At 42.1% G+C, this 13605-nt stretch overlaps 3 protein-coding genes across 3 annotated transcripts in view; 1 reads left to right on the forward strand and 2 right to left on the reverse strand.

The window, feature by feature from the left end:
• Window positions 1-507: 507 nt before the first annotated feature.
• ss18l2 (ss18, like 2) lies at window positions 508-2820 on the reverse strand. Its single transcript, XM_029498676.1, has 4 exons — window positions 2654-2820; window positions 2273-2349; window positions 2046-2118; window positions 508-1960 (listed from the first exon to the last, which is right to left on the reverse strand). The coding sequence occupies exons 1-4, from the start codon at window positions 2720-2722 to the stop codon at window positions 1925-1927; spliced, it is 255 nt and encodes an 84-aa protein (XP_029354536.1). The 5' UTR covers window positions 2723-2820; the 3' UTR covers window positions 508-1924.
• Window positions 2821-3623: 803 nt separating this feature from the next.
• On the reverse strand, window positions 3624-10490 carry lsm14ab (LSM14A mRNA processing body assembly factor b). Its single transcript, XM_029498091.1, has 10 exons — window positions 10164-10490; window positions 9486-9649; window positions 8721-8871; window positions 7809-7991; window positions 7467-7547; window positions 7033-7209; window positions 6654-6810; window positions 6253-6279; window positions 5708-5948; window positions 3624-5602 (listed from the first exon to the last, which is right to left on the reverse strand). Exons 1-10 carry the CDS (start codon window positions 10285-10287, stop codon window positions 5579-5581), a joined length of 1329 nt encoding a protein of 442 aa, XP_029353951.1. The 5' UTR covers window positions 10288-10490; the 3' UTR covers window positions 3624-5578.
• Window positions 10491-11128: 638 nt separating this feature from the next.
• The window catches only part of LOC115041248 (transcription initiation factor TFIID subunit 4), a 71741-nt gene continuing 69264 nt past the window's right edge, over window positions 11129-13605 (forward strand). The window contains exon 1 of the mRNA XM_029498586.1: window positions 11129-12614. Within this exon, the coding sequence (XP_029354446.1) occupies window positions 11141-12614 (1474 nt within the window). The 5' untranslated portion in view covers window positions 11129-11140. The remainder of the gene's footprint in view (window positions 12615-13605) is intronic.

Genomic DNA, 13605 nt, shown 5'->3' on the forward strand with positions numbered 1-13605 from the left:
CTGGCTCAACATTTTTGTATCTATATTTTTCCATGTCAGACATCTCCATTTGAAAATGAGACATATTTTGAAGTTTTTTCCAACTGCCATGTTTTAACTATGAAAGGTGCATGTGTCATGCTGGCAGCAGTTAGTCTAGTGGTCGTTTCTCTGTCTGTTGAGCTGACGTCTCCTCAGACAAGAGCTGGAGACGTGCACGGCCGTCACCCACTTGCTTCTGCGCCTAAATGTGTGTGTGTGTGTGTGTGTGTGTGTGTGTGTGTGAGTGAGTGTGTGAGAGTGAAAGCGTGTGTGTTTGTGTGTGTGTGCGTGTAAATGAGGGGGATTGCAAAAAAAGGGGGGGGCAGGGGCTGTAATTGCTCTCATTTTGCCCATAATAAATATACTGTGTCTACATAGCTGTAACTGCCAAATCTCACACAAGATGACTCAGAATACAGCTACCATCTACTGTTTCATAGCTTGTAAAATACTGAAGTTGAAATATAAATATTTAGTTCTTTTTATTAAGAGGCTTTGAGCAGGCTCAGCATAAATATAGTAAGTCACTGCAGAGGTGTAATTTGAGAGAAATACACTACTTTTTCAACAACTGACAAGAGTTAAGAATTATAGCAGTAACTATGTGCCATGTTGGTATTGATAGCACTTGCAGATTATAATTTCCAACCAAAGCGTTGTTGAGAAGACGAATGGTGCTGAAGAGACGGGAGGTCTGAGATAATTGATGAATGGTGAAGTTACACGCCCTACTGGACGAGACCGTCTTCACACCCAGATGGTCATTCATTTCCTCCTCTCTAATTGGCGGTTGTTTGCTCCAGATTGACACTCCCATAAACCTAACTTTTCTTCGGTTTTAATAATACAATATTTTTCTTGTACAATTATTGACAGTATTAATCTTATTTTTGTATTTTCTTACATGTTATACCATTGCTGTATGTTAGTATTCTTGTAGCCATATTACATGAAACATTATTTTCCACCTCCCAATATGTGAAAAAGCACATTTTTTTCCTACAGAGTTTGAACTACACCATCTATCTATAAAAGTTACCAAATATGCCATGCTAAACACTAAAACAATGTGATGAGGGTGTTTTCGAGCCCTTGTTTCTTCGGTTTCTATGGCAATGGGCTGTATTTAAAAGCCCAGAATGTTATCTTTTTGTGATGTTTGCGGATGCCAATGTTGCCTGTATTTATGAAATGACACCATGTTTTCAGAAAACTAACATACTTAACATGTTTACAGAGAATTGTTTGCTGTATATACATATAAATATATATCTTTTTATAGTTAATGTGCTTTGCACAATCAAGATATAGGGTTTGTTGCTTTTTGTCTGTGTTATCTCCCTAACTGTTGCAGCCTTTTTTAAAGACATCATTACAGACCTTGGACTGTAACTGTTAGCTTCTCAGCTGTGTCAAATGATTTACTAGTGGCTTCTACAAAAGAAAAATAACAAAAAAATAAAAACATGTTGCCCTGATAGAAGATATGAAGGGGGACTGCTTGGCTTATGTTGCTTATTGTTCTCTTGAGCTGGCAACTGAATCTTTCCAAGTGTACCAGCAAAGCAAAAAATGAATAAAAATGACTAGCAATTTAAAACGGCGTGTTTTTCTTGTTTTTGACCGCTGAAAGGTTGTTGACGTTAAAGATGAAAGGGCAGGAAACGTGTGCTGTGAGCGGACTCTCTGTGTGGCCTCTACACAGTCCAGATTCAAAAACTGCAGCTTTCAAAAAATAATCATTTTAATAAACAAGGACACAAAAAAAGTAAAACACTTCAGTTCCAAAGGGTGGATTCACGTCACAGACGTCCGGTGCGACCCGAAGGAACCTGAAATGGGTCGAGTCACTGAAAACATAGGTGAGACTTGACGTGATGGATTTTCTTGTAATATAAGATCATCACGTCTGTCCGGCTCTGCTCACTGATGCTGTGAACTGGAAGCACACATAAAACTGATCATTAGGAAGAAATCACAAATCGGGGAAAACAGTCAGCTCACGTTGTGCAGTTAGTGCTTACATCTGTGTTTCCCGGGCTGGCATCAGCTATCGTTGCCAAATAGACGATGTTTCGGTGCAGAATCTGCTGGTACCTTAAACAGGAGAAACGGAGATGCGCATTTACACACACAACAACAACAACACAAAGAGGCCTGCGCAGCATGTACAAGCATTACGGCGCTCATTTAGCATAACAAGCTAACAGCTTCTGTGTGGGGCAGTTTTCGGGGGTAGTTTTGGACTCACTGGACACACTCCACCGCTCGGCCCTTCTGCATGTACTCGGCGATGCATCTGACCAGCTGGTCGTTTTCGTCCAGCAGCTGAAAAAAAAAAAACACAAAACATACACAGCGAAAAGCTTTAGCTTCGCTAACATAGCATAGCTAGCATAGCCGTTTGGCTAACACACCGCAACCGCCCACTAATGGCAACAATAAATAAAATATGTCTGAAATATAAACACGGAAGTGTTTCAAATGTGTGCTGGTATGAGTGTGAACACAACGTGTTTTAGTTGTGTATAGCTAACAGCTATAACAGCTAACTCCATAGCTAACAGCTTGCGCTAGCCGCCATTGTTTTCAAACAGGGAAAAGAGCTAACATGCTAACAGCTGCTCCTCACCCGCTGGATCGTTTCCTGGTTGATTTTCGCTTTTCCTCTGAGTTTCCTCGGCACGAAGACGATAGACATTCTTCCAGTTAGTTGTTTGTCGTTTTCTCTCGCCGTTATTTGAGCCAGAGTTGTGTTGTTGTTGTTGTGGTGCCGGCACCGTGTGGACAGTTGTGGTCTGACACGCTCAAACGTTAAAACGTCACTTCCTGTTTTAGCCGATCAGCTCCGAGAGCATTTCTAATTCACTTTTTTAACTAAACAACTGTAAATATTTTTTTTTTTTGTGTAAAATGGTGTTTCTCAAAGTTGATCCAGCAGCAGTTTCACCCTAAATAAATTAATTTATGAGCACACTTTACTGCCTGATGCAGTAAAAGATAATTAAGAAAAGCAAAGGTGTGATTATTGTCATGAAGGGTTGAATCTTATGAAGAAGAACAAATGAAATAGGCTGCTGATATTTGTGTGAGCTGTTTACGAATCTGTCTTGCACAACAAAATCTAAATTCAGATTTATCTGTTTTAAATGATCAGATGTTGATTCTGTGGATGTAAAGATTTTAAAACCGGCCCGGAGATGTGACTCCATAAACTGCAGCACATGATGATGTGAGTAAGTGGACATTGAGTGAAGATCCTGTGAAGTGTTCAGTGTAGATGGTTTTGTAATGGTGGAAATGTAAAGCACAGATTTTCAGCCTCCACATCTCTGGTCTGTGACCCGACTTTCAGATGGTCTGTCCTGTTCAGATTTAATTTCGTAGTTTCTTTTGCTCACCATTATATTTTTTATTTTTTTATTAATTCAGTTAACTGTGTGGGCTGCAGGATTTTAGCTTGAATAATTCTGTGGTCAGGTCCTCTGAAAGTCTCACTCAGCTGTTTGAAGCCATTTTTATTTTCAGTTTTCAGAATTGACTGTTAACACTCCAACATTTTATAACTCATGAATGTTTAATTCTTTCTTCCAGACTAAATTCAGGATCTGTGTGCTGCAGAAAAAGCCACCTGGGTGTCAATTTTCTTAATTTCTCTTGTACTAACAGTAGAACCAATAATGTCTTTCTGTGGTTTCAAGGATTTATTGTGGCTGAAATAAAAGTATTTCACATTAAATTTAATTTGGATTGGAACTTGTATTTAACACAGCCAAAGGAGTTAGGGATAAAAAACAAACAGAATTTTATACAATTCTTTATTTGACGTAAAAATTCCACTTTGATATTCTCAAGAAACAAATTCCTGGTTAACAATTCTGGTGACTTGAAGGAGTAACAAATCTATGAAAACATGTCAGTTTTGAATTGATCAGTAATACTTTTTGTCTCAAATTCAAGTTTGCTGGTTATTGTGAAAGCTTGTTTAAAGCGATCAGCACATATTCAACTGAGATGCTTCGTTTGAAAAGACCTCAGAAGGATCTCATTTAGTGCTATCCATACTTCTGTCAAAGGTAATCTTTGAGTTAAAGGGAGAGCTGTAAAAAAAAAAAAAAAGAAAGAAAAGAAAAAGGATTGGCCACTCTGAAGGCACTCCCTAAAGTACGAACAAATCAGAGCCAAAAAAGAAAAGAACCCACTGGCACCACATCCAGTTCTTGTCCCTTTGATCACACATCGGTAAATAAAAGTAATTCACTCCAGAGAACAATCACAGTGACGACAATACAAACAGGCCCGAGGGCTCATACCTGGTAAAAAAGGCGTTCGGACTAAACATACACTTTGAAACCTCATTCAATCAATTCAGAAGACTTGCAGTAAACAATCCTGGCAACACTGCAAGCACTTAGCTTTGCAGCAGAAAGAGACAAAACCAATGTGGATAATTTAGCGGACGCTGAAAGAGATGAAGGAACACGCTTTAACAGATGGCTCAGTATGTTTAGGACAGAAAGACAGATTTAAGGGGTTGCTTTCCAACTGAACTTGGTTAAAAGTCAGTCTGATGGCAGTCTTCAAAATTAACTCAAAGCGTTCCCTCCCTTCCTTAAGAGCTTCTAAAAAAAAAGGCATCAACAAGTAATGGGGACCAACAACAGCTATCATGGGAATACTGTTCTTCAGTAAACTATATAACACAACTGCTAAAAAGAAAAATCATATACAGGGAACAAATGCCTCTAAAGCTAATGCTGTAAACCACCTAATGTCAAAATCAAATGACTGAACGAGGCTGGCCTCATCACCAAGACCTGCAGAAGTCCAGCTACAAACCTGAAGCAGAAAATCCATCTGATGAGGGAAGGCCAAGCTAAAGGTTCTAATTAGTCGACATATTTCTACAAAAATTAAGAGTGTTTGGAAAAGATTTGTTGGAGGGCAAAAAGACAGAAAAAGCACCTGATATACATTCGTTCATTTAAATATTCACGATAAATCCAGTTTCTGTCAGCTGGCTTTGACCTTATCACTTTGAGAATGAATGGATCACAAAATAAACAAAAAAAAACCTCCCTCAAATGTTGAAATACTGAACACATGGAATCCAACCAAAATCTTAGCGAACAAAAACATGTGGTGCAACATGAGATGCATGAAATTTGGTGCCAACAAACATCAACAAGTGAAAAAGTAAAACATAAAGCTATCGATCACATGATCAGTGATCCGCTCACAGTATCACTGGGCTTTCTGCATACAGCTTTCAATATCAAGGACGACTTCGGTAAGAAATGAACTTGATTGATGCAAAAATACAGAGTTACTCCGAAGCAAAGTATTTACACATCATCTTGTTCCTCTGGTGACTTTGTTTTTCTTTCTTCTTTAATTCACACTAAACTTCTTGCCCCCCCTCCCCCCGACATCAGACAGTCAATCCTCCTGCTGGTGACTGAGAGGATGTCTTCATTCTTTCTGTCAAAGAAATTTTCCTCAAGCTGGAATAATGTCATGAGGAGGTTTGATTCCCTGTGGATCTGTTGTCGATGTACTACGCAGCCACCTTGTTATCCTTCTGGATTAAAAAAAAAAAAAAAAAAAAAGAAAAAGTCAGTGGAGCCATTAGATGTATTCAATAACACATTTAGGCTGTCTGAGTTCCACAGACTGATAGACTTACCCTGTATTCAAAATCAGAGAAATCCCGGCCTCCTCTGCCCCCTCTGAATCCGCCTCTGAATCCAGGTGGAGCACCCCTGGGGGGCCCAAAGGAACCCCTGCTGGCTGGTCTTCCCCGACCTCCGCGGGGCCCCATGAAGCCTCGGCCCCGGAAGCCCCCTCTTCCACGATTGTGCCTCAGCGGGATGCCAAACGTCTCGGCGTTCATTCGTCTCTCCTCTGCCCAGGTTGGCCTTCGCTCCCTGACACAAAGACCACGAGTTAACATTTCAGCTGACGCACAGCTCAAAAAGAAAAACAGACACACAAGGGGAGGTACCGCAGACAAAGACGTTTTAGATACTAATGACGAATCAATAAAATAAAATCAGTTTGTGTTGCTCTTCAATCACAAACAACTGAGGCTCATTTTTTTTTATGTTTCAGTGGTTTTTGTGTGTTGTGTAGTTTTATAGTTGGTTAAAGTTGTGAAGTTATGAAGTTAATACCCCTCCCTCCCTTCACCTGGGGTGCCTCCCCAAACAGAGCTGAGAAAATGTGACTTACTTTGAAAATCCTCTTTCACCCGCTTTACTTAAAGAGATAAAAAAAATAAAAAGTCTTTCAGTGTATTGCATACATGTTGAAATAAAAGATAAGTCAGCAGCAATAAATATTTCAGTATGTTCAGAACGAGACAGTCACACTGTGTCAAAAACAATCTGCAGCAGATTTGGCCCTAAAACATTAGTGACTACACACCTCAAACAGAAAATCTGAAATCTGCTGAGGATGCTTTTGAAACCTTTCATGCCAAATTATTTGAATTGTAAGAGCGCTGTCCAAGAAGAACAGCCCAAACGTTCAGCACACCAATGTCTGGCTGGTGCAGCTTTCTGGTTTGTAGTTAAACAGCTGTTTTGACACAGAGTGACATTTCTGTCTAAACACAATCCATCAGCAGGTACCTCAAATCGTCACAGGACAGGTTATCAAAGAAGGATTTGGACTTGTCATAATAGCACGTGTTTATCACGGCCTCGTCTTCCTCGGCGGTGCCCTCATTGGCTGGATGTTCTGAGTCAGCAGTTTCTTCTCCATTCAGCGCCTTCTCAGTCTTGTCATCTGTAATGTAGGAAGGCAATTTGTGAAACAACTAAACAGACAGTGAACTGATGATGCCAAAAGCTAATGTCCACATTTACAGTGGATTTACTTCTTTGAACTCTCGCAGTCAGAGATGGTGACAGGATTAACAAAACTAATGATGCATGAACGGTGGAAAACCGCTGCGCAAATGTGGTGCTTGTCTTTATCCTTTTGTATTCAGCTGTTTTGCATTTGTACCTTTCAGTTTGAGTTTATTTTGCAGCTCTTTGTCAATCTCATCCTTGTGAAACTGGGCGTTGGCAGTCTCAAAGTCGAAGTCCTCCTCAAACTTCATGGTGCCATCCCTTCGCATGTTTACTTTCCCTCTGCTGCGGTTTCCTCTTCCACGACCGCGACGGGTGGCCTGAGCACCAACTGAGAAAAAGCAGGAATGAAGATTGGATATATTTTGTGTCAAGCTTTTGTATCACAACATGTTGAATTTAAAACAAAGCCATTATTAAACATTAAGTGCTTGACTATCATTTTTAAGTATTAGAAATAGAAGCCACATACATCATCTCACTTAACTTCAACTATGTTTTAGACTCTGTTGTCTGAAGTGTTACAAAATAAATGAAAAACGAACATTTAAGTTTTGGTGTTGTTAATTGGAGGTACAAATTTCTTACCGGCTTGACGCTTGTTGGGATCTCGGTTTTCAACAGCACCTTGTTCATGATCTGCCTCTGACACTTTCTGAACCTCAGGGGCTGAGCAGAGAATCAAGTATAACATTAGCATTATTTTAGCACAAAACTAAATTGGTGATGATCCAACACAGAACCCATCAGAAAGGCTTCAGACATTCGGCAGGTTGAGTGATACGTAAACTTCACTATATTTGTGAACTGAACTGTTCTGTAAATGTGGACCGCTTCTTTCTAATCTCTTGGTGGAATCTTTCTACCTTTGGTTGTTGTGCTTGAATACCAGTACTTTGGACTTTTAACAGTGAGAGAACCTGTGATTACCTTTTCTCTGCTCCAGGAGGTCTGGGGGCTTCTGGCTTCCAGAGGTGGAACCAGCCAGTCTGGGACCTGCTGGTCCAGTCTGACTTCTCTGCCCAACAGGAGCAGGTGGAGCTGCGGCAGCTGAGGGAGCCTGCTCCAGTGAGGTACTTTTTGTCAGAGAGGCCAATTTAGGACTAGAGCGTCCTGAAGAAAAAACAAACAAGCGGGATCCAAAATTTATAATTTTCTTCAAAGCAGAACCAACATAGCTTTTCTTCAAGCAGCCGACAGAAAAATCAGTTTAATGACACACTTCATGCTGAGTGACATGATAATACACACAACTTCCATTTGAAGAGACAAGTGAAATGTAATGTCTAATGAGACTGATGGCACCTCTGAGTATAGACACAGCTATCCCATACAGCTATATGACAAATGTAAAAAACCAATCTCTGTTTAAGCTCTTTTCTACACTGAAGCCTCAGCAGCTTATTTAGAAATTTGTTAGATAATACAATTATCTGCACTGCTCTCAGTTGAACGCACAACAGTGTTCAGGTTAGCAGACCTGGCTCTATTCAAATCGCCAGGGGATGCTCACAATTTACTTGATAAACATCTTGCTTACAAGACTTAATGAAAAATTATTATTTTATATTATTATTGATCATCCACAAAATCCTTCAGCTCCATCCTGACATACACGATATTTGTGTCAAATATAAAAATAACTCCTGATTTAATACAGAACCAGTGATGAAAACTGCTGCTTGCTAGTTTTCATCACAATCATATTATCTGATATAGAATATATGTACACAACAAACATAGTGCCTCGTTTAAAGTGAACTTAAATTTAGCTCTCCTGATTCGTGCATTCTATAAATCTGTTGCATGAACATACGCTTCTGAACAAGAAGTACTTCTTACCTGCTGCTCCAGCCGATCCAAACTGCTGAGATGCCAGGGGGGTGACTCCAAACTGGCTGTAAGGTGGGACAGGAGCCCTGCTGAATGGGGCATAGGACCCGGCAGACTGGAATGATGACGCTGAAGCAGCATTAGTGGATCCAATCGAAGACTAAGGAATCGAATCATGACAACTGTCAAAAACAGCACTTTTCACATGGTTAAACAGGTCATCCATCCATTTCATGAAAACTAATCCATTCAGTGAGCAACTGAATGGATTAACAGCATGCATTAAATGCATAACAGTTTGTATTACTGAAACCAAGAAAAGAGCAGAAAGTTATTCATTTAAAGCTTTTTTCAGATTTGACTGATGTTCAGGTTCTATGACCTGAGAAAAGTGTGCTGTCTTTTTCACCAGTAAAATTTAGACTGTGTGTTTGTTCTAAAATTGTATAACATCTGATATTTACTTTGAATGAAGCTTTTGACCTAAAGTATCATTGGCTCCATTCCCAAAAAAAAAAAAAAAAAAAAACATTTTGACTTAGTGCTGGCTGAGCACAGGTGTTACTGATAACCAATGATGGCTCTGTTCTGCTTAACCAAGTAAACCATGACTGTGTGACATTTAGGCACCAACACTGGGCCCTGAAATGGAAGAAGCCTAATCAAATGAATCATTCACACCTGTTCTTCATGGCATGCTTAAATGCTGCCCTCCTAGAAATAACACTATGGCTTTAACCATGAAGGAAATATTGTCAAAACGTGTGAACTCACTTGAACTATGGCAGGATCCTGAGGCAAGGTACTAGTGGCTTTGGGTGGCTCACACACTGTTAGATCTTTAATATCACTTCCTCGGAAGATGATGTACTCAAACACCTCATCTCGAGGGGGGATCGGCCTGTCAGTGGGCCGATCTTCAGTGCCGAAGGAGCGAACTGTTGGGAAAATTCACAGTTAGTCGTATACATTAAAGCTGAGCTTTAGTATTATATTATACAAATATGCATAGTGCTGTCTGGAAGAGATAAAAAAAAAAACAAAAAACAAAATATATAATAGACTCAAAGCGCCCCCCCCCCCACAGTGACTTTCCTTCAGTACACAAACAGCTCAATCACGTTCAAAATAAGGAGCTATATTCAACTTTGCTGATAATCACTAATCGAAACACTTGTTTTGACTTTGACAGCATCATAATTATTTCACTACATTCTTCTGCAGCACAGGAGTAGATATTTAAATGTTAGCCGGAGCACAACGTAAACAAAGAGCAGAGTCCTAACTACGGCAACACTTAGCTAACGGTTGGCTAAAAAAAAAAAGCTAGCTGGTGAAGCTAACTACGCTGACGTTAAATTTTTTGTTTTTTTTTCAACGAGTAACAAGTTTTTAAGCTGTCCTATAACACTTTATAAAGAACTTCGGCCCACCCGTGGTGACTTTACGTACCTTTAGCGAGAGCTACTGTCGAGTTTTCAGTATCAATGGTGTATAAAATTCCTTCATAGCGGATCTCGGCCTTGGAGATGAGGCTAATTTTGCTGCCGATGTACGGCGTCCCCCCTCCGCTCATCTTCAGCCACTGGTTTAGCTTAAACCTACGCTGTTACCGCCAAAAAATTATATATTTTTTTACGTAAACCGGATGATCTGTAGGTGTAGATTCTCAGAGATGAAGTTTGAAGGATCACATTCAGACAGTTTTGCAAGTTTTTCGCCGCGGTTCGCAGTCGGTCGCTCTCCTGAACTGGATGCTAACACGACATGGCCGTTTTCATTTTCCTTCGCCCACCGCTAAGGATGCCGGGAAAAAAACAGGGGCTATGACTCATTCTTTTAAAGTTGCCCCCTTTTTCCGTTCGCTGTTGCCCTCTTTCAATCAAAAACGGGGCAGACGAGGAAAGGAAAAACACGGCGGCAATAACAATTTAAAGACTGCTCAAGTTGCGCTGTCAACTTTGAATTGTTGTTGTTTGTTTGTTTTTTTTAATGGGCAGAAAATGAGCTCATTAAATTAAGGGACGCTCATTCGAGATTTGAGATGCAGCCATTCTCTCCTATTGCGATATTACAAGAGCTCGCGCATTTCCACAATAATGGAGAGCAACATTTTTGCATTTATTCTGCATAATTTGTCCGAGCTGGATTATTATTAGTATTATTATTATTTAAAAATAAATCTATATCATTAAAATGCCGCATGTATGTCGTAATTTAATCTATTTACAATATTTATAACGCTGAATTATATTACAATAAAAGACAAATATGTACACAACCTCAATCTCTCCACACACACACACGTACACACAAACACACTCCTCCGCCCCTTCTCCTCTAATGACGTCAGAGTCATTCCCACAATGCCTAGTAACACGCAGGCGCAGTGTTGAAAAAAAAAATAAAACGGCTGTCGGTGATCAGAGATGGCGGGCGCCTCCGACCCCCTGGAAGATATGCTCTTTTCGGAGGTGGATGAAAAAGCTGTGAGCGACCTGGTGGGCTCGTTGGAGTCCCAGCTCGCCGGCCAGAGCAACACGGCGGGCAAAGCGGACGAAAACGGAGGCGCTGGCTCGGTGGCCCCCGCTAACCATCACTTAGGAAAAACGCTACCAGCTCCGGCGGGCACCACAACACTGGAACAACAACAACAAGGACGGAGGAATAAACCCGAGACGCGCCAGGAGATCAACTCCAAAGACGGCAGCCCCGACACAGCTGCTCCGGCTCCCTCTCTGGGTGGCACCCCGTCTTTTGGCGACCCCTCCGCCGCTCCGGGTGCCCGTGTGAGCGCCACTAGCAGCGGTTCGCAATCACATGGAGCATCCATCACAACACTGACCGCATCTGGTGTGTCAACTTTGGCATCACCGCCGGCCAGCATCAGCACCACCTCCACCACCACCACGACATCCACCACGTCCAGCACCACGTCCTCCACCACATCCAGCAGAGGCTCCAAGGTTCCCCCGGGCACAGCCGAGACGTCGACGGAGGCTAACCCGGCGAGGAAACGCATCAGCACGCCGCGGAGGACCGCTTCGGCTCGGGTAAAGAGTTTAAACGGCGCAGCTGTGACGACCAGGCGGAGCAGCATCACAGCAGCGGGAGCTGAAAGCACCGGATCCGCGGAGCCCAGTGAAACCAGCCCCAACTCCACCCGGCCGGTGACATCCCCTATTAACACTTCGACTTTCACCTTATCCAACGCCAGCCTGCCTGTGGGGCAGTCGGCTATTGCTCTGGACCGGGGGACTCCCACCATCGCTCTGCACAGACTCCCGAGTCACATCGTAGCCAGTATAGCCCAGAACGGCAACGGGACCAGCGTCTCGGCCTTGGTCCAGCAGGGCGCCCGTATAGGGGCCGCCCCCTCCTCAGATCCGCAGGAGAACCACAGCAAAGCGGTTACAGACACTGGGGCTTCCAAAACAGACGACTGTCAGTCCAAAATTGTAATGTCAAGCCAGTCTGGTAGTGTGAACTCTGTAATAAACACTGTTTCTCCTGCATCTTCTGTTGTCACACCACCAACACCAACACCACCACCACCAACAACAACAACAACAACAACAACACCAACAACAACTACAGCAGCGGCAGCTCCAACCACCACAACCATAAGCCAGACTCTGAGCTCTGCCACAGCCACCTCTTGTGTCACAGGGGTGGCATCTAGTCCTGCATGTGGTTCTGGTCAGACCACTTCGGTGACCACCACCATCAGCAGGGTCAGGCCCACAGCTCCCTCTCCAACGCCTGCTGTGGCCACCTGTGCACAGCCTCAGCCCCGTCCTGGACTTACAGCACCTCAAAGGATCGTAGCCCCCCAGCTGATTGTCAGACCGCCACAGCAGCAGACCACCATTCAGCTTCCTCCTGGGTTTACCATCCCACCGGGTAAGGTTCACAGGAGGGGCAGGAGAGCGGGCACGAGGCACTGTTCGCAGCACCCGTCTTACAGTAACTGCACCGGAGGCTCAGGGGTTTGGTTGTCAGTGTGATGTGGTGTTTCACTGTCCTCAGTTTGATGGTTTTGCATGTGGAACATCCCGCTTTCTTCTAGTGTTTGAATAGATGTGCTGGATAAGCACTTGACCCAGCAGCATCAGTGCCATGGTGTGTAACCTGAGCTTCACAAAGTACATCTACACCAATGCCTGATAACTTTTACCATTATAGAAATCCACAACTCAAAATATAAAAGAAAAAAGAATCACAACATCTGTGAATTTTGGGCTGAAACAGTGGCATGGAATTTATTTGAGCATTTGAGTAATTAGATGATGCAAAATTATTTCACTTAATCCTGCATGAGAAATCAGGCTGGTCTTTGTTATGTTTTATTTATTAGTAGCTTTTATATCATAAACTGTTGTTAAACAACATGCCATATCCACAAGCAGACAATCGAAGGCTGTTGGAGCTGTTTGGTGTGCTTGGTAATCTCAAGACTCACCAAATTTTTTAATATTTGTGCCCTTCTTGGCATGACTCATAAATAAAGTATGTGTGTGTTTCACTGGAAAGTACGATATATGTGGAGGAATGTATTTTTTACACAACCTCCAAAGACTCTTCATTCCGTTTTGGGTTTTCTTTGCCATTATATTTGTTTGCCTAACTCAGACCTTTGAGACTCATCCGTGGACACTTATGTCTGTCATCTTGTGGTTGCCAAAGCACATTACAATGTTCAGTGTATAATAAAAATGGTCAACAGTTCGCACCAACATACTTACTAAATAAAAGCTAGAGTCTCAGGAGGAAGCACAAACACACAAAGTGTTTGTCCTGAGTGTGTAGAAACAGAAAAATATATGCAAAACAAACGTACAGAAAGAAGTTGTACAACATAGCAGATCTGTTCAAAGTGAAAGAACTTTGAAGA

The sequence above is a fragment of the Echeneis naucrates genome, chromosome 3, assembly GCF_900963305.1.
Source record: "Echeneis naucrates chromosome 3, fEcheNa1.1, whole genome shotgun sequence".
NCBI lineage: Eukaryota > Metazoa > Chordata > Actinopteri > Carangiformes > Echeneidae > Echeneis > Echeneis naucrates.